Source organism: Trachurus trachurus, assembly GCF_905171665.1.
Source record: "Trachurus trachurus genome assembly, chromosome: 9".
Classification (NCBI taxonomy): Eukaryota; Metazoa; Chordata; class Actinopteri; order Carangiformes; family Carangidae; genus Trachurus; species Trachurus trachurus.
In genome coordinates, this window is record NC_139895.1 from 9,200,861 (window position 1) to 9,225,759 (window position 24,899).

The 24,899-nt window shown below is 42.3% G+C and overlaps 3 protein-coding genes across 3 annotated transcripts in view; all 3 read left to right on the forward strand.

Moving 5' to 3' along the window:
• The window catches only part of LOC310991483 (zinc-binding protein A33-like), a gene marked incomplete at its 3' end in the record, with an annotated part of 79,136 nt that overhangs the window by 22,035 nt on the left and 32,202 nt on the right, over nt 1-24,899 (forward strand). The gene's annotated exons all lie outside the window — the stretch shown is intronic.
• LOC310991477 (NXPE family member 3-like) lies at nt 1,381-24,771 on the forward strand. Its single transcript, XM_083979194.1, has 7 exons — nt 1,381-1,394; nt 2,074-2,502; nt 2,616-2,911; nt 4,028-4,098; nt 4,802-4,999; nt 5,079-5,660; nt 24,677-24,771. The coding sequence occupies exons 2-6, from the start codon at nt 2,092-2,094 to the stop codon at nt 5,618-5,620; spliced, it is 1,518 nt and encodes a 505-aa protein (XP_083835320.1). The 5' UTR covers nt 1,381-1,394; nt 2,074-2,091; the 3' UTR covers nt 5,621-5,660; nt 24,677-24,771.
• LOC310991478 (NXPE family member 3-like) lies at nt 21,042-24,681 on the forward strand. The gene is made up of 6 exons (XM_083979195.1): nt 21,042-21,088; nt 21,770-22,198; nt 22,317-22,612; nt 22,982-23,052; nt 23,842-24,039; nt 24,123-24,681. The coding sequence occupies exons 2-6, from the start codon at nt 21,788-21,790 to the stop codon at nt 24,662-24,664; spliced, it is 1,518 nt and encodes a 505-aa protein (XP_083835321.1). The 5' UTR covers nt 21,042-21,088; nt 21,770-21,787; the 3' UTR covers nt 24,665-24,681.

Below are 24,899 nucleotides of genomic sequence, written 5' to 3' on the forward strand. Positions count from 1 at the left end.
GAAGGCGCAGTGAGGCAACCCTCTCATTCACCAGGGAAAACTCCTGGGGAGCTATGAGCAAGCCCACACCAGCTCGCTGCCTCTCACCACGGGCAACTCCAAAGTGGAAGAGAGTCCAGCCTCTCTCAAGGAGTTGGGTTATGGAGCCCAAACTGTGCGTGGAGGTGAGCCCGACCAACAAAAATATCTTTCAAGTACAAAACACAATTCTACAACTACAGAACTGTCACGTGACTTTTGGCAGTAATATTATGCCTTGATGATCCACACACAAATGCACTCAGATCCACACACAAATCATGGATGTATTAGACCTGGATATGGAAATCTCAGCCGATTTTTTTCCCAGTGGCCTGCACTCATGGTATTGCAAATCATGGTATGCCCAAAAAGCATTTTTCCCATAGACCGCAATAGTAAAAGAGAAGCTCAAACTTTGGAATGCCCTGCCTCTTTCTTTTAGTCTAAGATGTTCAGAATCTGTGGACTCTTTTAGGAAACAACTGAAAACGTTTTTATTTAAGCAAGCTTTTAGTTAATGTGTTAAATTGTTTTATTCATTGTATTTTATTCTTTAGGTTTTTACTGCTGTATTTTATTTTATTGTGAAGCACTTTGTGATTGTTATCTGTCAAAAGTGCTATATAAATAAACCTTACTTCCTTACTTCCTTCAGGGTTATTTAAAATGTCCAAATTCCATACTTTTTCCAGACCCTATAATTTCCACACTTCTCGGGAAAAAAATTCAAATAATTTGTGATATTTGAGTAAATAGATGTGCATAATATAAAAAAGCATGTAATTAACCTTTTGTTTTCATTATTCTGAATGTGTATGCCAACATGTAACCAAATAATTTACAGGAGATTGTAGCTAACAGAATAATTAACCCAAATAACTTAAGATAAGACCAAAACCAGATAAGTATTAAGATAAATATATTTACAGACAATAGTTTCCATTTTCCATACTTTTCCAAACCTGGAAATGTATCAAATCAAATTTCATACTTTTCCATATACTTTCCATACTTGCGTAGGAACCCTAGGAGCCAGACAGACATGACAAACTATTTGGATAGTGAGAATTTTACAATTTGAGTTTTACATTATTTCACAAGAACAAGTTGTGGGTTACAACTTTCTTTTGTTTGATTTTTTACTTGTAGTTCCAGATTAACTGGTCACAGTAGGTTGCAGCAGCCAGAGAAGAAACGAAGACAGATTCCTGATCAGGATGGTCCAGGCTTGTAAAACAAGGGAGGCAAACTTTAGCCTTCCAAAGTACGGAGTCATCTTCCTGTTACTGGCTGTGTTCGTTTTAATCTATGTGCTACGTGACATCATTTTACAGGAGGGGAGGACCTGCCCTTTTGAAAAAAGCCAATCTGAGGTGAAGTAAATTTATATAATTTGTGTTATTAACAATTAAATTTCAGGTTTGTATGTTTACACAAATAGGTTTAGTTTTAAATGTATTTGTAATATTTAGCCATTTAGATTCAACAAAGTTAAACTTGGTATGAATTACTTTATTTTTTATATGTTCTATGAATGAGCAATGAGACAAACAGCGCACAGTCATATTCACACACTGCAGTCACCAAATATCTTCCTTGCAAGTTTGACAATCAGCAGAGTTTGGGATCTGCTTGTCACTGTCCCATGCACCTGTCTGAAAATAAATGTGTTCAGTATATTTTTCTTTGAATAATTATTTTAAAAATGAAGTTTTTATACAAGTAGTTTGTGTAGTGGCATGGTGGTGTGACGGTTAGCACATGAGCTTCCCAACCAGGAAGTTCAGGGTTTAAATCAAATGATTTAATCTTGCCTGAGATACATAAATTCATTATTCAAAGAGTTGCCTCAACTTTTTAAAGTAGATCAGTGTAACTGACCCTATTTGAAATGTTCACTGTTAGTTTTCACATGCACACAATTTAATGTCTAACAACCATAAAAAACTTCAACACCACAAGTGACCAACAGTAATTTCGTTCTGTGTGGCAGGAAACATCTTCCTCACTGGCTCATTTGTTTCCAATACTTTCTCTCCGTCTCACTTTCAGCATGAAGTCAACTCCACCATGATCCTCCCAAAAGTTTTAACTGAACCTTACATGCATCACGGCTTCTGCACCTTCAAGCCACTGACCACGCAGGACGCTCAGGAAGAGGACCTCATACTGGACTCCATTGCGTGGCCTGAAACCGCAGCTCTGGTTTCTTTGGAGCAGACCAGCGATCCTGCTCACAGCACCTTCACACTCCTCCCAAAGAAGGGAGGAGGACAGTGGCGTGTAGGAGATCAGCTGGAGGTTTTGATTAAAATGTACGACTACCGAGGCCAACCCAAGCAATCTGGGGGGGACTTCTTAGTCAGCCGTCTACATAACCGGGAGCTTGGTGCAGGTGTGGCTGGGCAAATGGAGGATCACCTCAATGGCTCCTATTCTGCTGTGTTCTCTTTGCTCTGGGAGGGGAGCGCTGAGGTTGAGGTAAAACACTCAAGTTCAGTATTGTTGTAAGTCTTTATTCAAATTGAACCCCACACCCTCTCGAGGCCTGTGCTTGTTTTCTCAGTGAAAGCTCTGTTTCTCTATCCCATCAGGTGACACTGGTTCACCCTGGTGAGGCTGTGACCGTCCTGCAAAGACTGACAAGGGAACAGCCAGACAGGGTTTACTTTCAAAGCACCTTCCGCTCAGGCTCGTTGTCAGAGAGTACCACCTGTAACGTCTGTCTGCATCCGACCCAGCAGCCGCTGTGCAACTACACTGACCTCCAAACAAGTGAACCGTATTTCTGCTACAAGCCAAAGAAGCTGAGCTGTGACACCAGGGTCACACACTCTATGGGAGGGTTCAGAAGAAATCTCACGGCTAAGGAGGAGCAGCTTTTTCAAAGGTGAGGGAGCAGAGAGACACGTACGACTGGTTTTTTGAATGATTTTATCTTAACATAAATTTGTATATATTTGTTATTCAAAATTGTGTTTCTTTTTCTTTATCTTTATTCTATTGGTCGTATTTTTCTATTTGTATTGTGTATTGTGTGTTATTTGCTTGCTGCTGTAACACAGTCATTTCCCAGCCGGGGATCAAGAAAGTGTATCTTCATTTTAGTCCTAATCTTAATTTGGAATACATACATATACAGTAGAGTATTACCTATAGCTAGTAGATGTGCATATTTAAAGGGGAATTGCTGTTTCTTACAATCTGGACCTTATTTCTAGCATAAAATACGATCATTTACTCACCCAGATAACTTTGGTGTCATTTCAGGTCGTTCCGACGAAATTAGCTCCAGCCGAGAGCCGTGTATATCCGTATAATGCGAGTCTCTAGGGCACCGGAATGCAGCCTCTAAATAACACATTATCTACTGCGAAACTCGTCCATTTCACCAATTTTTTGTTATGATACACTAGTGCTATTCCCCTCTGAGTCCGGGGTTAGCTGTTATCAACATCAGGGGTCTGTAGGCCCGGCTCATTCTGATAATAATCATTCTGCTTCGGCATTCAGGTCCATTTTTAGTGCAACTAGCCAGAGCTTTAGTAAGTCCAGGCTGCGGAGAGGAAGCTTGTGGAAGCTGAACTTCGTCCAGCTGCTCATTTTGTTCTGACAAGTTGGAAACATGCAGAACCGAACCGTAGCATTAGCGGTAGCTGTGCCGCGTTCAGAGATGATATCATCCACGTCAGAGGTCAGTAGGTCAACCTACAGACCCTGGATGTTGATAACAGCTAACCCCGGACTCAGAGGGGACTAGCACTAGCATATCATAACAAAATATTGGTGAAATGGATGAGTTTTCTCGATCTAATTTCGTCGGAATGACTTGTAATGACACCAAAATTATCTGGGTGAGTAAATTATCGTATTTTATGCTAGAAATAAGGTCCAGATTGTAAAAAATGCCGATTCCCCTTTAAAATTGATTTACAGTTTTTGAAGCAGCACAAATCAAGCAGTCTGCTGTAACCCATCTTATTATGTTCACTCCATTTTCCATCAGTAAAGTCAACATGAAACGCTCTATTAAGGCTTCAGGACCTGCCAGTGTCACTGTGTTGCCAAAAACAACAGGTAAAGCAGGATTTTTACAATAATGATCACTGTTGTTCTACTTTAAATATACAACAGGTTGTTAGAGGTAAATTGGGCAGGAAGCTGTGCAAACAGAACCAATGTTGAGGAGATAGGTTTAATTCAGATTTTGAAAAAAACCTGAGTGATGGACTTCATAATTTGTAATGAGTTGAAGTGGACAAAAGTTTCAGCAGTATTGGGGTAACATTTTGGCAACATTTTGGTGAAAGTGAAAGTTTGGTGAAAGTGGTTTGGTAGAAATTTTGAAAGTTTTTAAATTTAAATGCTTATTGTGCCCCCCATGTCCTTGGAGTTGAGTACATTTGGCATGGGGTCGAACATTTCTGTGTTTTTTTCACTGATTATGCATGGGAAGTAGGAGAAAGAAAGAAAGAAAGAAGAACATTGAGGAAAACAATAGGGTCCTGGCAGCTGATGCTGTTTGGCCCCTAATATTGTAATGATAGTAGGATCAAAAAATGCAGATAATGAGAAACGATACATATTGGACATTGAGACAGAGGGAGAGATGGGCATGGGGAGGTTTAGAGACTGTTGGCTGATACAGTCTCTAAACCTCCAGTCTCTAAATATGTTGTCACTGAAAATGTTTTCAGTGACAACACATTGACCTGAGCCCAAAATTGAAAAAAGAAGACTTACTATCGTCTGTATCCTTTACACTTCCTCTCATGTTCAGCAGAAGTGAACAAGAGTGATGTGAAGTCTGGACACGCCGGTTATTACTACAAAGGAAGTTGGAGAGCACTGAGGGGAGCCCAGGTTCAACAATTCAACACCTCCACCATCGGTGGCTGTCTGAGAGGCATTCAGGTCCACCTTTATGGAGACTCCACCATCAGACAGTGGTTTGAACACCTCACTACAGCACTACCAGGTACCCAACCTGCAGGTATTTCTTCTGTTTGATGTTATTCTCGCTGTGGATTAATATGTTCCTTATTGAATGCTTCCAGATCTCATTCAGTTCGACCTGCACAGTGCGAAGCAAGCTGGACCTTTCATGGCTTTACATAATGCACGCAACACCTTGGTGACGTACCGCTGCCATGGTCCTCCTCTCCGCTCTTCTGAGATTCCCACCAGCCAGTTCCGTTACATCGCCAATGAACTAGACGGTTTAACTGGAGGCAGAAGCACCGTTGTAATTTTTGGTATCTGGGCTCACTTCGGCACTTACCCCATTGAGGTATACATCCGCAGGCTGCAGAGCATCCGCAGGGCGGTGGTGCGGCTGCTGGACAGAGCTCCAGACACAGTGGTCATCATCCGCACCGCAAACCCTAAAGCGCTGACGCTTGATGGTACACTGACCAACAGTGACTGGTACTCTCTGCAGGGTGATAAAGTGCTCAGAACCATTTTCAAAGGACTGAACGTTCATCTGGTGGATGCCTGGGAGATGGTCCTGGCCCACCACCTGCCACACAACCTCCACCCAGAGCCTCCCATCATTAAAAACATGATTGATGTCGCTTTGTCCTACATATGCCCTTAATAGGGCAGTTAGATGTATGTGTGTGTGTGTGTGTGTGTTTGTTGGGAGAGGAGAGAAGATTCATAGACACATCTAGTTTTTCTGAATCATCTAATTTAAGGAGGAACTATGCAAGACTTTTACTATGTTTCATTTTTACCTTAATTAAACAGCTTTGGAGTAATTGTGATGGTTAAATAAATGACTTGTAACTTGTTATAGGGAGAATGGAGGCTCTCTGCCTTCCTAGCGTCTCTTGGCTGAAAACCAACCTTGTAAGATCAGAGCCTCCGACCTTGTGTCCCAGCTCTCGTCTGAGGAGTTTTTAAAAAAGCTATAAAAAGATCATTTTCTGATTTATTCTGTTTCTATTCTAGTAATATGCATTATTCATTGTTGTTTTATGCCATGTTCCAAGTTCAAGTTCAAGTGAGCTTTATTATCAATTTGTAAGTTAGTGAACTTTATTGTCAATCACACTATGTAACTGTGAATTACACAGGGGATCGAAATTACGTTTCCCCAAACTCCAAATGTGCAAATTAACATTCAACATACATTTACATTTTATTATACGGTATATATTATTATATTTTAACATTAAAAATGAACACAGATTGGGGCGGTGCGTGGCGCAGTGGTTAAAGCGGCTGTCCCATGTAGAGGCTACAGTCCTCAACGCAGGCATCCCCGGTTTGAGTCCCGCGTCGGGCAGACCCTTCCTGCATGTCATTCCCCCTCTCTCTGCCTCCCCCTTTCCTGTCAATCTCACTGTGCTATCGAATACCATCGGCACAGGCCAACACTAACTTGAATGTAAACTGGAGGACTTGGACTCTGTGGTGGTCGAGGCGTGGTTGTAGCTGCGGGCTCCAGGCGCAGCAGAGCGTCGACGGAGATGCCCACTCCAGCACAAGAAGAAGCAGAGCACCAGCGTGATGTTGGTCCTCCTGACCGCTCGTCGCTTCTGCCTCTGGCCCCCCAGCTGGCCCCGGGTCAGCCTGGTGACGATGACGGAAGAGACGAAACAAGTGAGGGAGTAAGGGGGTGTGGGAGAAGAGAAGAGAAGAGAAGAGAAGAGAAGAGAAGAGAAGAGAAGAGAAGAGAAGAGAAGAGAAGAGAAGAGAGGAAAGGAGAAGAGAGGAGAGAAGCGAAACACAACAGAAGAGGACAACAGTGAGATCCAATCCAATCCAATCCAATTTTATTTATATAGCAGGATTTAAACAAACACAATAAGGTTTCCAAAGTGCTGCACAGCAAGATAAATACAGTAGGCTAAGTAACACAACAGAAGCACAATAAAACAATGGACACAATAAGATAAAATAAAATATGATAAAACAGAATTAAAATCAATGAGATAAAAGACAAAACACAGTAAAATCAAGATAAAAACAAATAAATAAAATCATAAAAAAAAAGAAGTCAACTGCCTACTGAGATGTGTTGTAGTAACGGTTGGACACTCACCTACATACACCAGTCTGTGTGCCAGCAGTTGCCTCAGCCGACCAGTGTTGGTTTCTGTGGCTCTGACCACGGCCAGGTAGCGGTCCAGGCTGATGAAGGCCAGGATGAGCACGCTGCCATAGGCTACAGGTTGACCGTGTAGGTAACATGCACCCAGATGCAGGAGGCCGCCCCCCAAGCGCCAGTCCAACAGGGCCGAGTCCATGGCCCAGAACGGCAGCAACATAACAAAGAGGAGGTCTTCGGCAGTCTTCTATAGCAGCAAAGAGCTATCAAATCAATCAATAAATAAATAATCAAGTGTTTGCACAAATAAAGTGCAATGTGCCAGTGTCAAATAAATACATCAACATATTAAAAACATAAATTACATCACGTTAGGAGCTAAGCAAGAGATCCACAGCCCTTGGATAAAAACTGTTCTTTAACCTCTGGGTTTTAGCCCGAAAGGTTCTCAGCCTTCCTGATGGGAGCCTGCTGGACAGGCCGTGTCCAGGGTGTGAGGGGTCCATCAGGAATTTGGAGACCCTCTTGTGGAGACGGCTCTGGTAGATGTCACTGAGGGAGGGAAGAGTGGAACCCACAGTCCACTGCGCTGTTTGTAATAACTTTCTGCAGGCTTTTCCTCTCAGCAGAAGTGCAGCTACTGTGCCAGATCGTGCAGCCGTATAGGAAAGAATGCTTTCCACAGTGCTGCGATAGAAGTTGATCATTACTTCCTGTGAGAGGCGGTTCTTTTTCAGCCTCCTAAGAAGAAAGTAAAGGCGCTTCTGGGCCTTTTTGATTAGGCTGGTGGTGTTGTGGCTCCAGGACAGATCATCTGAGATGTGGAGCCCCAGAAACTTGAAATGTGGGACCCTCTCCACCGGTTGTCCTTCTATTACCAGGTGGAGGCGGTACCGGTCTGTGAGGCTGCACTTTGACCTGGACACAAACACAAGAGCATTAAAAACTAGGGCTGCGTTCCAAAAGCGGGTTGAGTCGCCCTCGTTCACTTGCCCTCAGCACTTGCCCTCGGGGGAATCCCCGCCGCCATCATAAGGGCTGTTCCATTTCTCTAAACAGCTGAAGTGAACTTGGTGAGATCGACCCTTGAGGGCTGAGTGATCAAGTCAACATCGATGGTCACTCCAGAGCTGTATATCACCCACAATGCATTGCAGTGGTGCACGAAAAATACGTCCATGCGGTGGCGATAATGAACCTCAAGCGCCAGTTGTGTGTTTACCACCAAAGAAGAAAATAAATGAAAGGGGTCAGTAAATATTCAATTCAATAAACTAGTTTAGCAGTGACATGTCAGAACAAACAATTTACAAGTGGTAGGCTAGTAGAGATATATAATAGGCAAACTTATTTGTCACAAAAAAAAACATGTCTAAAGAGCCTTTTTAATCTGACATTTCATATTCACATAGTTGCTGTGCCTGTGTTGATGTAGTTTAATAAGGCATTTTAATCAGGATTGGTCTGATGATGAAGCAGAGCTCATCATCAGTGACAGACAGAGAGAAAGAGTAGTATTGATAGAGTATTGAATTAAAAAAAACGCCCCCCCCCCCCCCCCCCCCCCTCCTTAAGAGGCAGTCACACCTACGACATGTGGTCGACCAGTTATTGTCCCAGCTGTTAGTGAACGTGTTTGTATGTATAACTCTTGGCAAACGATAGTTCCGATCTACTTTTCTAGTTTGGTACTTCCGGCTGGTTTCCGGTTGCGTTCACCCAGCTCGGTCCCGTTAGTTCCCGGTTAAACGTTAAACACGGGCGGACCTCTGCTGCTCGGTAATCAGCTGCTCCGCGGGCCCAAGGGACGAACCCGCCGACCTGTCCGGTGTCTGAGCGGACTCAGCGGACACGCACCGACTGGCTGCCCCGCTGCTGCTGCTTCGTTTGTGGGGACAGAGCTCCGCAGTCCGCAGCACCGGAGCATTGGGCGGTCTCCCCACTGCATTAACCCGTTGTCAACGACTACGGGAGCCCTTTTAGCTCAAACTTGTTGAGTTTGCCTGGCAGTTGGGTCGCACCAGAGTGCGGTTGCTTTCACACATCAACTAGTGCACCAGAGTTCGGCTGGAGCCGAACCGAGACCACCTCCTGAGGCCGCACTAGTTTTGGTGCGCATTAGAGTGCGATGTGCTTTCACACTGACCCAAATGGGACCAAATTTAGTGCGATCTAAATTTTGTGCGCACTAACACTGCAGGTGTGAAAACACCCTTATATTAACACAAACATTCTGTTTACTTCTGCTTTAAGACTCAGCTGTTAAAGGGATAGTTCACCCTAGAATGATATTTCGCTCATTATCTACTCACCCTCATGTTGACTAAGGGCTGGAAGAATTATCAGAGTCCACCGTCCCTTCTCTGAGTTACAGGGGGTCTCGGCGTAGCAGAGCATTTCAATGCAACGATTGCAAAGGGACACCAGAGCTCTTCGTAAAAAAACACACACAAAAAAACATCCAAATACCTCCATGATGCTCGTATGTAATGTCCGTCTTGTGCTGAAGCCCCAAATTGCGTAATTGTCCCGAAAAAAATTAAATAAGTCTATATTTTAAGCTTGTTTGTAGCGGAAGCTTCTCGAAGCTCCTCTTCCTGGTCCGTCCAAATATCGCGTGATTTGCGCCGGCGTCAGTGCGGTTACTGCGAATCACGCGAGATTTGGACGGACCAGGAAGAGGAGCTTCGAGAAGCTTCCGCTACAAACAAGCTTAAAATATAGACTTATTTAATTTTTTTCGGGACAATTACGCAATTTGGGGCTTCAGCACAAGACGGACATTACATACGAGCATCATGGAGGTATTTGGATGTTTTTTTGTGTGTGTTTTTTTACGAAGAGCTCTGGTGTCCCTTTGCAACCGTTGCATTGAAATGCACTGCTACGCCGAGACCCCCTGTAACTCAGAGAAGGGACGGTGGACTCTAATAATTCTTCCAGCCCTTAGTCAACATGAGGGTGAGTAGATAATGAGCGAAATATCATTCTAGGGTGAACTATCCCTTTAACTCAGTTGGATGCACATGAAAATAGCAGTTGTGCAGATGCTGATAATGATATCTGAAGATCACTGGATACGACAAGCTGTCTGCCAGGGCTCATAATCCAGTGATAATGGTATTGTTATTATAATACTGACTGGTCTTAAAGGGATAGTTCAACATTTTGGCAAATTGGCCCATTGCCATAATCGCTATAGTCATAGCAATAGGTTCATTACCTTTAATTGTAGGTGTAAGCTATTTTCAGTACGGCGGAGCGCAGCAGCTGGCTGCTCAGAGCTACGCTATGGAGGCTAATGGAATTTCTTGGTTTCCCTCATTAAACTCATCAAATTCAACATCCCAAAACTCCACAGCGCTTTTGTAGACAAGTTGTTACCTGCACAACCACCACGCTATGAGATAATGACGGAACGATACGAAACGGAGCCGTTTTCGAGGTAAATACAGGGTAAATACGGAGACTGCTTGCTGAAAAACTGTCCCTGAACGCAACGCGCATCAGCGGTTTTGTATGAATTTACCTCGAAAACGGCTCCGTTTCGTATCGTTCCGTCATTATCTCATAGCGTGGTGGTTGTGCAGCTCACAACTTGTCTACAAAAGCGCTGTGGAGTTTTGGGATTTTGTATTTGATGAGTTTGATGAGGGAAACCAAGAAATTCCCTTAGCCTCCAAGGCGTAGCTCTGAGCAGCCTGCTGCTGCGCTCCGCTGTACTAAAAACAGCTTACACCTACAATTAAAGGTAACGAACCTACTGCTATGACTATAGCAATTATGGCAATGGGCCAATTTGCCAAAATGTTGAACTATCCCTTTAAAGGAGTAAAAATTGAATACAGGTATTTTAATATACCTGCTTGAACAGTTTTAATTGTCATTTGACTGTATTACATGTTACCTCAGCTGTCTTACTTATTATAAGGATAAAGTGAGACACACATAAACTGCCCCACCTATATGATTGAATATGCACCGGCTATATGATTGAATAATTAATGAGAGTTGTGTACGAGCATACATAGGCTAAAACCAGTGGCGGCTGGTGACTGAAAAAACTGCGGAGGACGGGAGGAACACCAGTCCATGGCGTCTTGTTATTTGATACTTGTTGACTACTCATCCCTACTGACTAATATTCAATGTAAACGGGCTTTATGCACAGCTCCACTACTTCCTGAAATAAGACAGCTCTTTAATTCCTGTTTTTTTTTTATTTGACCAATTGATTAATCCAGGTGTACCTGACCATTGTTGTGAGGTCAGACCTGGATTAATCAGTTGGTCCAATAATGTAAAACAGGAAATAAAGGAGCTGGCTTATTTCAGGAAGTAGTGGAGCTGTGCATAAAGCAATATCTTACAAGATTTCTTAAGAACAACCTAATTTTATTAAATCTTTCTGTTTCAGATTAACCATACAGGCCTAATGAAAAAGACAGAGCATTTATCAAGGATGTGGGATGTAACAAAAAAGCAGGCCAGTGTTAAAGGGATAGTTCAAAATTTTTGGCAAATTGCCCCATTGCCATAATCCCTATAGTCATAGCAGTAGGTCCGTTACCTTTAATTGTCGGTGCAAGCTATTTTTAGAACGGCGGAGCAGAGCCGTGAGCTGCTCAGAGCTACGCTACGGAAGCTCATGGGATTTCTTGGTTTTCCTCATCAAACTCATCAAATACACAATCCAACAACTCCAAAACGCTCTGGTGGACAAGTTGTGACCTGCACATTCACCACGCTATGAGATAATAACAGAACGTTACAAAACTGAGCTGTTTTCGAGAGACTGCTTGCTGACAAACTGTCCCTGAAGAAAACGCGCATCAGCGGTTTTGCATGAATTTACCTCTAAAACAACTCTGTTTGGTAACGTTCAGTTATTATCTCATAGTGTGGTGAATGTGCCGGTCACAACTTGTCCACCAGAGCTTTTTGGAGTTGTTGGATTGTGTATTTGATGAGCTTGATGAGGGAAACCAAGAAATCCCATTAGCCTCCATAGCATAGCTCTGAGCAGCTCGCGGCTCTGCTCCGCCGTTCTAAAAATAGCTTGCACCGACAATTAAAGGTAACGAACCTGCTGCTATGACAGGGATTATGGCAATGGGCCAATTTGCCAAAATGTTGAACTATCCCTTTAACGCCTGTAAATGTCACAATGGGAATGGTGGGAACACCCTCTGATTTAAAAAAAGAAAAAACATAAAACCATGAAAATCTGGATTTATTAATAACAAAGCAAAGTGGCCCACTCAATTTACATTGTCATGACCTGAAGGGTCACAACAAAAATGGAGACAGACAACACCATGTAAATGTTCAAATCAGTACTTTATTAAACCAAATTGAACCAAATTAAGCCATCAAAGAAACATATTTACAATATGGAGTGTGGAGGATCAGTGGAATCAGTAGTGTAAGGTGTGCATGAGTGAAGAGTACATGTGTGCAGGTGTTGATTGTGTGAAGAGAACAGGTCTGGCCATGTCGGTTCCAGGGTGCCATTCCGAAGGGCCGCCACTCCGAACGTTTACTTTAATTTGACGGAATGCCGACCCTTAATTATTTATGGGAAAAGGGTGCCATTACGAACCTGAAAGAAAGGGTGCCATTCCGAACCTGAAAAAATCTTGAATGGCTTACGGCACGGAGTAAACAAGCCTAATTGCGGTGGTAGCGACTCCCGGGGGAGATACATATTAACTGCGATTTTATTGGCCTCTACCTAACCTTTTTACTAAACTTAACCAACTCCTTTCTACATTGCCTAAACCTAACCAAAGCACAGAGCAAGGACATTTATTTTCAGCAGGAGTGCCGCGGCTGCATCAGACCATGGATGTAATGCATCAGACTCGCACCTGGGTGAAACTTTGGAGGGGGAGGGGGAGGGGGAGGGGCCGGTCAGGCGCTGTCCCCGCGGCGCGTTGTGTCAAGCCGGGCAGGAAGTCAAACCACGAGAGAATCCGGTCAATTTTCAAAATAAAACACATTCGGAACGGCGGCCCCTCGGGAAGTTCGAAATGACGGACCTTCGGGAATTTTCGGACTGGCAGACCGTCGGAATGGCGGTCCTTCGGAATGGCGGTCGCCCCCCGGCCAGGTCTCTATAACGTCCCAGTAATGATAGCTAGTGTGTTGGTGTGCAAGCTTGTGAGTGTGAGTGTGTATGTGTGTGGGTGTTGGTGTATGTGTGTTGATATATGTCTCTATGTCACTGTGTGTATTCATGGGGGTGGGGAATTTCCCCACACACTAAACTTAAAGTGACAGAATCACAGGATTAAAACAAACCTCATGGGATGTGTCCATAACTGAATTAATGTTAAAGGGATAGTTCACTCAAAATTGAAATTTCACTCATTATCTACTCACCCTCATGTCGACTAAGGGCTGGGAGAAGTTTCAGAGTTATCCGTGGCTTCTCTGAGTTACAGCGGGGCTCCGTGCAGCACTGCATGTCCATATGACGGTTGCAAATGGATACCACTTTTCTTCGTAACAAAAAGACACACCAAAAAACATCCAAATACCTCCATAGTGCTCGTCTGTAATGTCCGTCTTGTATTGAAAAAATTAAATAAGTCTATATTTCAAGCTTGTTTGCAGCGGAAGCTCCTCTTCCTGGTCCGTCCAAATCTTGCGCGATTTGCGCCGGTGTCAGTAATCGCACTGACGCCGGTGCAAATCTCACGAGGTATTTGGATGTTTTTTGGTGTGTCTTTTGTTACGAAGAAAAGTGGTATCCATTTGCAACCGTTATATGGACATGCACTGCTACGCCGAGACCCCTGTAACTCAGAGAAGCCACGGAGGACTCTGAAACTTCGGTAACACTTTACTTGAAGGTATCGTCATAAGAGTGACATGACACTGTCATAAGAGTGACATGACACAGTCATGAACGTGTCATAAACATTATGTCAATGTCATAACATTGTCATTAAGTGTCATTCGGTTAACCCTAAACCTAACCCTACAAAAACCGAATGACACTTAATGACAACGTTATGACATTGACATAATGTTTATGACACGTTCATGACTGTGTCATGTCACTCTTATGACGATACCTTCAAGTTAAGTGTTACCGAAACGTCTCCCAGCCCTTAGTCGACATGAGGATGAGTAGATAATGAGTGCAATTTGAATTTTTTTGAAATTCTTTTAATAAATATGATAATATATACAGTAATAAATATAAGAAAAGACAGAAGTATTTTGTGTAAATAGAAGCTTTTATTTCTGATACTCTCAGTTTATTTTACTTGTAATACCTTTGTGCTTTTAAACAGGAAATATGTCAACAGCTCTTCTACCGCTGCTGTATCCTATAGCTCAATATTTATTCATAGGCTCACATTGAATGAATCCATGCAGGTGTGATACCAAGAGGAATAGGTGTTGTTGTCACATGGGTAAGTTGTCTCAACCAGAGGGGGCAACTAAAAAGTGGGCTACTAGTTTTCTTCCTTTACATGTCAGGGGTCATATCCTGTCTGAGAAGACAATAACGCATTGTAAGCTGAGATGAGCACCTAGTTAACAGCTTCATATATTTTAAAATAAGCTTCTTTCAGATAAAAATCCTAACAGTGATGTGGACTTGTTAGAGTTCTTGTCATACCTCAGCTATTGTTCTAGGCTATTTTAAGATAACTTTAAGCTAGAGCTTAACATCACATCCTGGTTCACACACACACCTCAGTAAAAAATAAATCTAAGCTCTCCCGGATCACTAAACAAGCAAGTAAAATAACAGGAAAAACTCAAACCTCACTATCAGAGCTTCATACTCAAGCAGTCACAAAGAGAGCTCAGACCATCACAGAAGACCCTACCCTTCATTCATCCCCACAGCCATACACATTCCCAACAAAAAGTGAACAACTCAAGAGCACCACACCACTGATCACCGTGTCTGTACTTTAAGCACTTTAATCAACATGCAGTATGCTTGTGTTTTCCCCTCCTTTTAGTATCAATGCCTGATTTTGTTTTATTTTGTTTAATTTCTTTCATCATGTCTGAAGAGTGTCTGTCTTCTTTTAAAGCAGAAGTAAGCGATATTTTTGTGTTAATATAAGTCTTAAATAGTTATACCTTTCGACAGCAATCACTTACATGGAGTGTTTGGACCGAAACACGGGTCTCTCAGTCCCTCTGCTCTGCTCTGAGTTATCTCCAGTTTTGTAGCCACACTTGTCTTCCATTTAACTTTTTCTGATTTTTTTGTCCCATTAGAAATACATTGGAACGGTCTTCAAACTCTGAAACTACTGGTCCTACTTTGAACCTCATTTGCTTCCACATACTTTCACCTACAGACTTCATTCAAATTCCAAGCTGTAGACAAACTTCTAATGTATTCATCCTGTGTGTACAACTTTTTCATAGCTTGTACCGTTTTTGAGATAAATCCTTTAAAAGCACATGAGGATTTCTGACAAATTTCACACTTTTCAATGAGTGTGTATGGGGTTGGGTCAGAGTGGGTGACGTCATCATAGAGTGCAGCAGATCCAAAAAAGCGACTGGAACTTTTCTTCTGAAACTGCCAGCAAAGCTACAAATGACACTCTACACTCATGATTTTGGAAACAGTTTGTAGCCACGCTTGTCTTCTTTCTCACAATGCCGTCAAAAATGCACAGAGACTCAGAGAATAATTTAAAATATTTTTTAAATGCAGCCTGGGTGCTCTGTCTCTGCCATTCAGCCCAATGCAATTTTTTTCACAGCAGAGTAGCAGGAGCTCAACTTTTTAATTCGCTGGAATGAGCATTATACTTTGTTTGATTTCATCAAAAAATAGCCACAAGTCACAAAAAAGTCCTCTACTTACTTGTTGTGGCTCATTTCAACTCTTTTCTTTTTTTTTTAAAGCATCATTGAAAAATCTCACATTCATCAAAGTCTCAACCTCTCTTCTCCACAACTCCACTGTAGTGTAAAAAAAGTGTGCTCTGCTCTGAGCCGAGGAGAAAACTTTTCTTGTATCCTACATTTTTTATCCAATGAGGAGAGAGAACGGCATGAAGGGCTGTGTGTGCAGCCAAGGGATGCGCGTGAATGTGGTGACGTAGGGACGAGGACCAATAGATCCATGACGAGGGCGGGGGCTGCTAACTCCGTCGGCTGACAAGAAGTTATGGTGCGTTCAGGGCAACCCGTAACTCGTGTTTTTCCGACCTGTGAAGTCATACCAGTTCGATCTGGTACGAGTTCACGGGTCGGAAGTTACGAGTGGCCGTTATAGTGACTTTCACAGGTAAAACAGGTCGGAGAAACGTGAGTTGCGGGTTGCCTGGAACGCTACAAAGTCGTAAGTCATGACTTGAAGCTGTAATTTACGGTTTCAAAAGCCTGCCTGGAACGCAGCATTAGCCAAAACGACCGGATCGCTTACTTCTGCTTTAATATTTGGAGGCACACCAAAGATGATTTCCTGTGATAAACAGTTTTTCTAATCTTATCTAATCTAAGAGAACAAGAAGGAGGAGCCAGTGAAACCAAACTATAAGTATTAAACAAATCTGATGTCTGTTAAAGTGTCAAAGTGGACGGAGTAGAGGAGAGAAACTGAAGTCTGAGGGAGGTAAGTGTTAATACAACGTTGTTGTTATTATTATTATTATAGTTCTTCACAGACACTGAGAGAAAAGGAGGAAACAACAGGAAGTGATGAGTAGGGAGGCACTTCACTTCATGTACAAATACACAGACTGTATAAACTAACGTGGCCTAAGGCTGACATGATTATTGATTTTTAACCTGTCTGTCGATGGACTGAGAGAGAGGCCGGGCAAAGCTAAACATAGACGCTGTGGTGTATACCACAATGCAATAACTGATACTGATAAACACATGAAAAGGCGTATGATTACAAAATTAGCCTAAATCTTGCATGTTTTTTTTCATGATTGTAAATGTATTTTGTTTGTTTAAAAATTAATTAATTAATTAATTTCGATTTATTCCATTCATGGTTTACATACTTGTACGTTACGTTACATGATGTAGTACACATGGTGTAGAATAATCACCATAAATGAAAAGGAGCAGGATGAAGAAAAACTCCTAGTACCTGCCCCTTTCTATTGTTATAATTGGCTTAATATCAACACCAATACAGTATTATACACTATTTCAAAAAAAATTAAAGATGATGAAGCATATGATTATAACAAGTAAACAAACAAGCAAAAATAGCAGTGGACACCGCTCGTCTTTTTTTCCCCCTTCTTTTTCTCTTTCTCCTTCTTTTTTGTAGGTGCTTATTTTTTTCTTTTTTAAACATTTTTCTTAAACTGAGATATACTTTTACAACTTTTCAGTTCCTTGCTTTGTGAATGCCATAGTTTTATACCTGCAACAGATACACATTTGTTTTGAGCTTAGCCTTGCAAATGTATGTTTAAAATCAAGCTTCAATCTGTTATCCTCTTCCTCCAGCTTGAACAAGTTCTTTAATTGTTCTGGTAATTATCTATTCTTTGCTTTATACATTAAGGTCTGAAGATCTATTAGATCAGCCACTTTCAATAAACCTGCAGAAATAAAAATAAAAATCTATTTGAGGGTTCTCTGTTGCCTCCCTTGTGAATAACTTGTACTGCTCTTTTCTGCAGAAGAAAGAGAGTGATGTTACTTGCATAGGTATTGCCCCACACTTCCACGCAATAAAAAATGATGACAATACGTACATAAGAATATGGAATAACTGTACAAAACATGTTGATTTGTGATCAGAATGACTCTTGACTTCACTGAATTACTAAGCCTGGCTGTTTGCTTGGTCTGGAGCAGGCTAGCTGCAGAGAATACAGTAAATCACCATTAGTCCAGTCATTTTATGAAAAAAAAAGGTTGAACAAATTGCAACAGAAGCAAACTCAACTCAACATGTCCTGAGTGAGGGGAAAAAAGCCCTGAAGAATCCCATTAGGGGAAAGTTTTGAAAAAGACCAAAATATAGCCCTTTCTTATTTTTCTCACGTGAATAGGTTAAAATGTCTAACCTTAAGATATCTCCTTGAAAATTACTGAGTTGATTACTTACATTAAGACAAACAAAAATGTATTGCAATTTTTTTTGAAAATCTTTGTAAACGGAACAAACATTGCATAATCTAATTACGTATGGCTATTTGTGTGCAAAGGGTCAATAGGTGAACCTGGCTACAAGTACAATTGAAGGTTGGAGCGTGAGCGGGCGGGTGCGAGTGCGACACCTACTGGCTGGAAGGAATTCAACTTGTAGCTTACACCTTTAAAAAAAAAAGAAAATAATTCTCTATCAAGCTGCATATCCTGCAGCTTTTTCTTTTTACACTGAGTCTTTGCATCTGCCAGGACTGCTTCTTCGGATGTCTGACAGATTGTCCAAATAATAATATACAAATAATTTATACACCTTGTATATTGAAGCACTTACCAGACAAAATGTTCTTATATTTAATCTTCAGCTGTTGCAAAATGAAGTAAAATAACCACCTTAATGTGGATTTTCTACTATTTCTTTCAACTTTTCTGAAAGAATATTCTTCATAATAATAATGTTAAGGAAGGAAAATAGCCCAAAATCTCAAAAATGATCAGTGCATGAAAAAACTGTGTTTTTGTCTGTAGTGTCTCGCCTTACATAAACTGGTCTAGATTTATTTTAGGCCACAAGCTTGTTTCTCAGCATAATGCTGAGAAACAAGCATGAAAACATAACAAAGCACTGACAAATAAGACTGAACTCATCACACAAGCCAGCTTAATCCTGGACAACGCTGTACCACTGGTCCTGCTGCATACCTGACACGGTGCAGTACACCTGGCCAACGTAGAGCTTTGCCTTTCAGGTTAACTCCTTCACCACGACGGACCGATACAATGACTGCATTACTGCGGCCGCTGCACCGATCCAGCTGTCAATCTTGTGTTCCATCCTTTCCTCACTCGTGAACAGGACCCCAAGATACTTAAACTCCTCCACCTGAGGCAGGAACTCTCCCCCGACCTGGAGGGGGCAAGCCCCCCTTTTTCCGGTCGAGAATCATGGCCTCGGACTTGGAGGTGCTGATTCTCATCCCAGCCGCTTCACACTCGGCTGCAAACCAGTGCATGCTGGAGGTCCTGGTGCCTAGAAATTCTGTCCATGAAAATAATGAACAGAACCGGTGACAAAGGGCAGCCCTGCTGGAGGCCGACTTACTGCCGGCAATGCGAACCAAGCTCCTGCTCCGGTCGTACAGGGACTGTGCAGCCCTCAGCAGAGGGCCTCCGACCCCATAGTCCCGGAGCATCTCCCACAGAATGCTTTCTCCGAGTCCAGCACATGTGGACTGGTTGGGCAAACTCCCACAAACCCTCGAGCACCCTGTGGAGGGTATAGAGCTGGTCCAGTGTTCCACGACCAGGATGAAAACCGCATTGTCCAGTACCCTGGAATAGACATTCCTGGGGAGGCTGAGGAGTGTGATCCCCCAATAGTTGGAACACACCCCTCGGTCCCCCTTTTTGAAGAGAGGGACCACCACCCTGGTCTGCCAGTCCAGAGGCACTGTCCCCAACTGCCACGCGATGTTGCAGAGGCATCAGCCACGACAGCCCCACAACATCCAGAGACTTAAGGTACTGGAGGTACTTGAGGCGGATCTCATCCACCCCCGGTGCCTTGCCACATAGGAGCTTCACCAGGTGGTGGTCAGTTGACAGCTCAGCCCCTCTCTTCACCCGAGTGTCCAAGACATACGGCCGGAGATCAGATGACACGACTACAAAGTCGATCATCGACCTCCGGCCTAGGGTGTCCTGGTGCCACGTGCACTGATGGACACTCTTATGCCTGAACATGGTGTTCGTTATCGACAAAACTGTGACTAGCACAGAAGTCCAACAACAAAACACCACTCGGGTTCAGATCGGGGAAGCCGTTCCTCCCACGTGCCCACGTGAGCGTTTAAGTCCCCCAGTAGAACAATGGAGTCCCCAGTTGGAGCACTTTCCAGCACCCCTCCAAGGGACTCCAGGAAGGCCGGGTATTCTGCCCTGCCGTTGGAATGCCCTGCCTCTTTCTTTTAGTCTAAGATGTTCAGAATCTGTGGACTCTTTTAGGAAACAACTGAAAACTTTTTTATTTAAGCAAGCTTTTAGTTAATGTGTTAAATTGTTTTATTCATTGTATTTTATTTTTTAGGTTTTTACTGCTGTATTTTATTTTATTGTGAAGCACTTTGTGATTGTTATCTGTCAAAAGTGCTATATAAATAAACCTTACTTCCTTACTTCAGGGTTATTTAAAATGTCCAAATTCCATACTTTTTCCAGACCCTATAATTTCCAGACTTCTCGGGAAAAAAATTCAAATAATTTGTGATATTTGAGTAAATAGATGTGCATAATATAAAAAAGCATGTAATCAACCTTTTGTTTTCATTATTCTGAATGTGTATGCCAATATGTAACCAAATAATTTCCAGGAGATTGTAGCTAACAGAATAATTAACCCAAATAACTTAAGATAAGACCAAAACCAGATAAGTATTAAGATAAATATATTTCCAGACAATAGTTTCCATTTTCCATACTTTTCCAAACCTGGAAATGTATAAAATCAAATTTCATACTTTTCCATATACTTTCCATACTTGCGTAGGAACCCTAGGAGCCAGACAGACATGACAAACTATTTGGATAGTGAGAATTTTACAATTTGAGTTTTACATTATTTCACAAGAACAAGTTGTGGGTTACAACTTTCTTTTGTTTGATCTTTTACTTGTAGTTCCAGATTAACTGGTCACAGTAGGTTGCAGCAGCCAGAGAAGAAACGAAGACAGATTCCTGATCAGGATGGTCCAGGCTTGTAAAACGAGGGAGGCAAACTTTAGCCTTCCAAAGTACGGAGTCATCTTCCTGTCACTGGCTGTGTTCGTTTTAATCTATGTGCTACATCACATCATCTTAGAGGAGGGGAGGACCTGCCCTTTTGAAAAAAGCCAATCTGAGGTGAAGTAAATTTATATAATTTGGGTTATTAACAATTAAATTTCAGGTTTGTATGTTTACACAAATAGGTTTAGTTTTAAATGTATTTGTAATATTTAGCCATTTAGATTCAACAAAGTTAAACTTGGTATGAATGACTTTATTTTTTATATGTTCTATGAATGAGCAATGACACAAACAGCACACAGTCATATTCACACACTGCAGTCACCAAATATCTTCCTTGCAAGTTTGACAATGTGCAGAGTTTGGGATCTGCTTGTCACTGTCCCATGCACCTGTCTGAAAATAAATGTGTTCAGTATTTTTTGTCTTTGAATAATTCTTTTAAAAATGAAGTTTTTATATAAGTAGTTTGTGTAGTGGCATGGTGGTGTGACGGTTAGCACATGAGCTTCCCAACCACGAAGTTCAGGGTTTAAATCAAATGATTTAATCTTGCCTGAGATACATAAATTCATTATTCAAAGAGTTGCCTCAACTTTTTTAAAGTAGATCAGTGTAGATGACCCTATTTGAAATGTTCACTGTTAGTTTTCACATGCACACAATTTAATGTCTTACAACCATAAAAAACTTCAACACCACAAGTGACCAACAGTAATTTCGTTCTGTGTGGCAGGAAACATCTTCCACACTGGCTCATTTGTTTCCAATACTTTCTCTCCGTCTCACTTTCAGCATGAAGTCAACTCCACCATGATCCTCCCAAAAGTTTTAACCGACCCTTACATGCATCACGGCTTCTGCACCTTCAAGCCACTGACCCCGAAGGACGCTCAGGAAGAGGACGTCATACTGGACTACATTGCGTGGCCTGAAACCGCAGCTCTGGTTTCTTTGGAGCAGACCAGCGATCCTGCTCACAGCACTTTCACACTCCTCCCAAAGAAGGGAGGAGGACAGTGGCGTGTAGGAGATCAGCTGGAGGTTATGATTAAAATGTACGACTTCCGAGGCCAACCCAAGCAATCTGGGGGGGACTTCTTAGTCAGCCGTCTACATAACCAGGAGCTTGGTGCAGGTGTGGCTGGGCAAATGGAGGATCACCTCAATGGCTCCTATTCTGCTGTGTTCTCTTTGCTCTGGGAGGGGAGCGCTGAGGTTGAGGTGATGCAAAAAACTCAAGTTCAGTATTGTTGTAAGTCTTTATTCAAATTGAACCCCACGCCGTCTCGAGGCCTGTGCTTGTTTTCTCAGTGAAAGCTCTGTTTCTCTACCCCATCAGGTGACACTGGTTCACTCTAGTGAGGCTGTGACCGTCCTGCAAAGACTGACGAGGGAACAGCCAGACAGGATTTACTTTCAAAGCACCTTCCGCTCAGGCTCGGTGTCTGAGAGGACCACCTGTAACATCTGTCTGCATCCGACCCAGCAGCCGCTGTGCAACTACACTGACCTCCAAACAGGTGACCCGTGGTTCTGCTACAAGCCAAAGAAGCTGAGCTGTGACACCAGGGTCACACACTCTAAGGGAGGGTTCAGAAGAAATCTCACTGCTAAGGAGGAGCAGCTTTTTCAAAGGTGAGGGAATAGAGAGACACGTAGGACCGGCCTTTTGAATGACTTTACATCTGTACAACATGTATACATTTTTATATATTTGTTATTAAAAATTGTGTTTCTTTTTCTTTATTCTAACTATTGGTCGTATTTTTCTATTTGTATTGTGTATTGTGTGTTATTTGCTTGCTGCTGTAACACAGTCATTTCCCAGCCTGGGATCAAGAAAGTGTATCTTCATTTTAGTCTTAATGTGAATTTGGAATACATACATATACAGTAGAGTATTACCTATAGCTAGTAGATGTGCATATTTAAAATAGATTTACAGTTTTTGAAGCAGCAGTCTGCTGTAACCCATATTATTATGTTCACTCTGTTTTCCATCAGTAAAGTCAACATGAAACGCTCTATTAAGGCTTCAGGACCTGCCAGTGTCACTGTGTTGCCAAAAACAACAGGTAAAGCAGGATTTTGACAATCATGATCAATGTTGTTCTACTTTAAATATACGACAGGTTGTTAGAGGTAAATCAGGCAGGAAGCTTTGTGCAAACAGAACCGATGTTTGATTGTATGTGTGGGTGGTGGTGGGTATATGCTGCTCAATCAGTGTTTTTATTCACCATTTCCATATTTTTTTTGTATACTTGTGTGTGTTTCTTGTGGCTGTGGGAAAGCGAAGCAAAATTTCCTGCACAACAGACAATACATTTACCGGTAATCTTAATTTTCTCATGCTGGCTTCAATGCAACTTACAGTGAAAAACAGATCAGAAGGCTGAAAGTAAAAAGTTGCACCAGCTATTGGAAGTTGAATCGAAAGCCCACATTTTTGTAAAAAAAAAAAAAAGAAGTTTACATGCACGGTTACGCAGAGAGGAAAGGGCACAATTAGTGATGCAAAGTGAAAATCAGATCATTTTGTCATTGCACAAAAAGCAGTACAGTGGAATTTAAAAAATGCTTCCATGAAAACATCAATGCACAGTACATATAATTCTCTCATTAAAACCTAGTCAACAATAATAATAATGTAATGATAGAAGGATCAATAAATGCAGATAATGACCAATACATATTTGACATTGAGACAGAGGGAGAGAGATGGGCATAGGGAGGTTTAGAGATTGTTGGCTGATTTTGGCTCGGATAAAGATTTGTTTTCAGTGACAACACATTGACCTGAGCCCAAATTTAAAAAAGAGAACTTACTGACGTCTATCCTTCACACTTCCCCTCATGTCCAGCAGAAGTGAACATCAGTGATGTGAAGTCTGGACACGCCGGTTATTACTACAAAGGAAGTTGGAGAGCACTGAGGGGAGCCCAGGTTCAACAATTCAACACCGCCACCATCGGTGGCTGTCTGAAAGGCATGCAGGTCCACCTTTATGGAGACTCCACCATCAGACAGTGGTTTGAACACCTCACCAAAGCAGTACCAGGTACCTGATCTGGAGGTATTTCTTCTGTTTGATGTTATTCTCGCTGTGGAATTAATTCTTCGTTTCTTGTTGAATGCTTCCAGATCTCATTGAGTTCGACCTGCACAGTCTGAAGCAAGCTGGACCTTTCATGGCTTTACATAATGCTCGCAACACCTTGGTGACGTACCGCTGCCATGGTCCTCCTATTCGCTTTGGTAATGTTCCCACCAGCCAGCTCCGTTACATCGCCAATGAATTAGACAGTTTAACTGGAGACAGAAGCACTGTTGTAGCTATTGGCATCTGGTCTCACTTCAGCACTTACCCCATTGAGGTACACATCCGCAGGCTGCAGAGCATCCGCAGGGCCGTGGTGCGGCTGCTGGACAGAGCTCCAGACACAGTGGTCATCATCCGCACCGCAAACCCTAAAGCGCTGACGCTTTATGAGACACTGACCAACAGCGACTGGTACTCTCTGCAGGGTGATAAAGTGCTCAGAGCCATTTTCAAAGGACTCAACGTTCATCTGGTGGATGCCTGGGAGATGGTCCTGGCCCACCACCTGCCACACAACCTCCACCCACAGCCTCCCATCATTAAAAACATGATTGATGTCGTTTTGTCCTACATATGTCCTTAATATGGCGGCTAGATGTGTGTGTGTTTGTTGGGAGAGGAGAGAAGATTCATAGACACATGCTGAATTTACATATTTCCACCAGGTGCTGCTTTTTTCAAACACACACACTCTTTTTCTGAGCCAGCACAAAATAAAGGGTTTGGGTTGGCTTTAACAAATAACCACTGCTGAATCATCTCATTTAAAGAGGAACTATGCAAGATTTTTTTTCCCTTAACTATGCTTCATTTTTAAT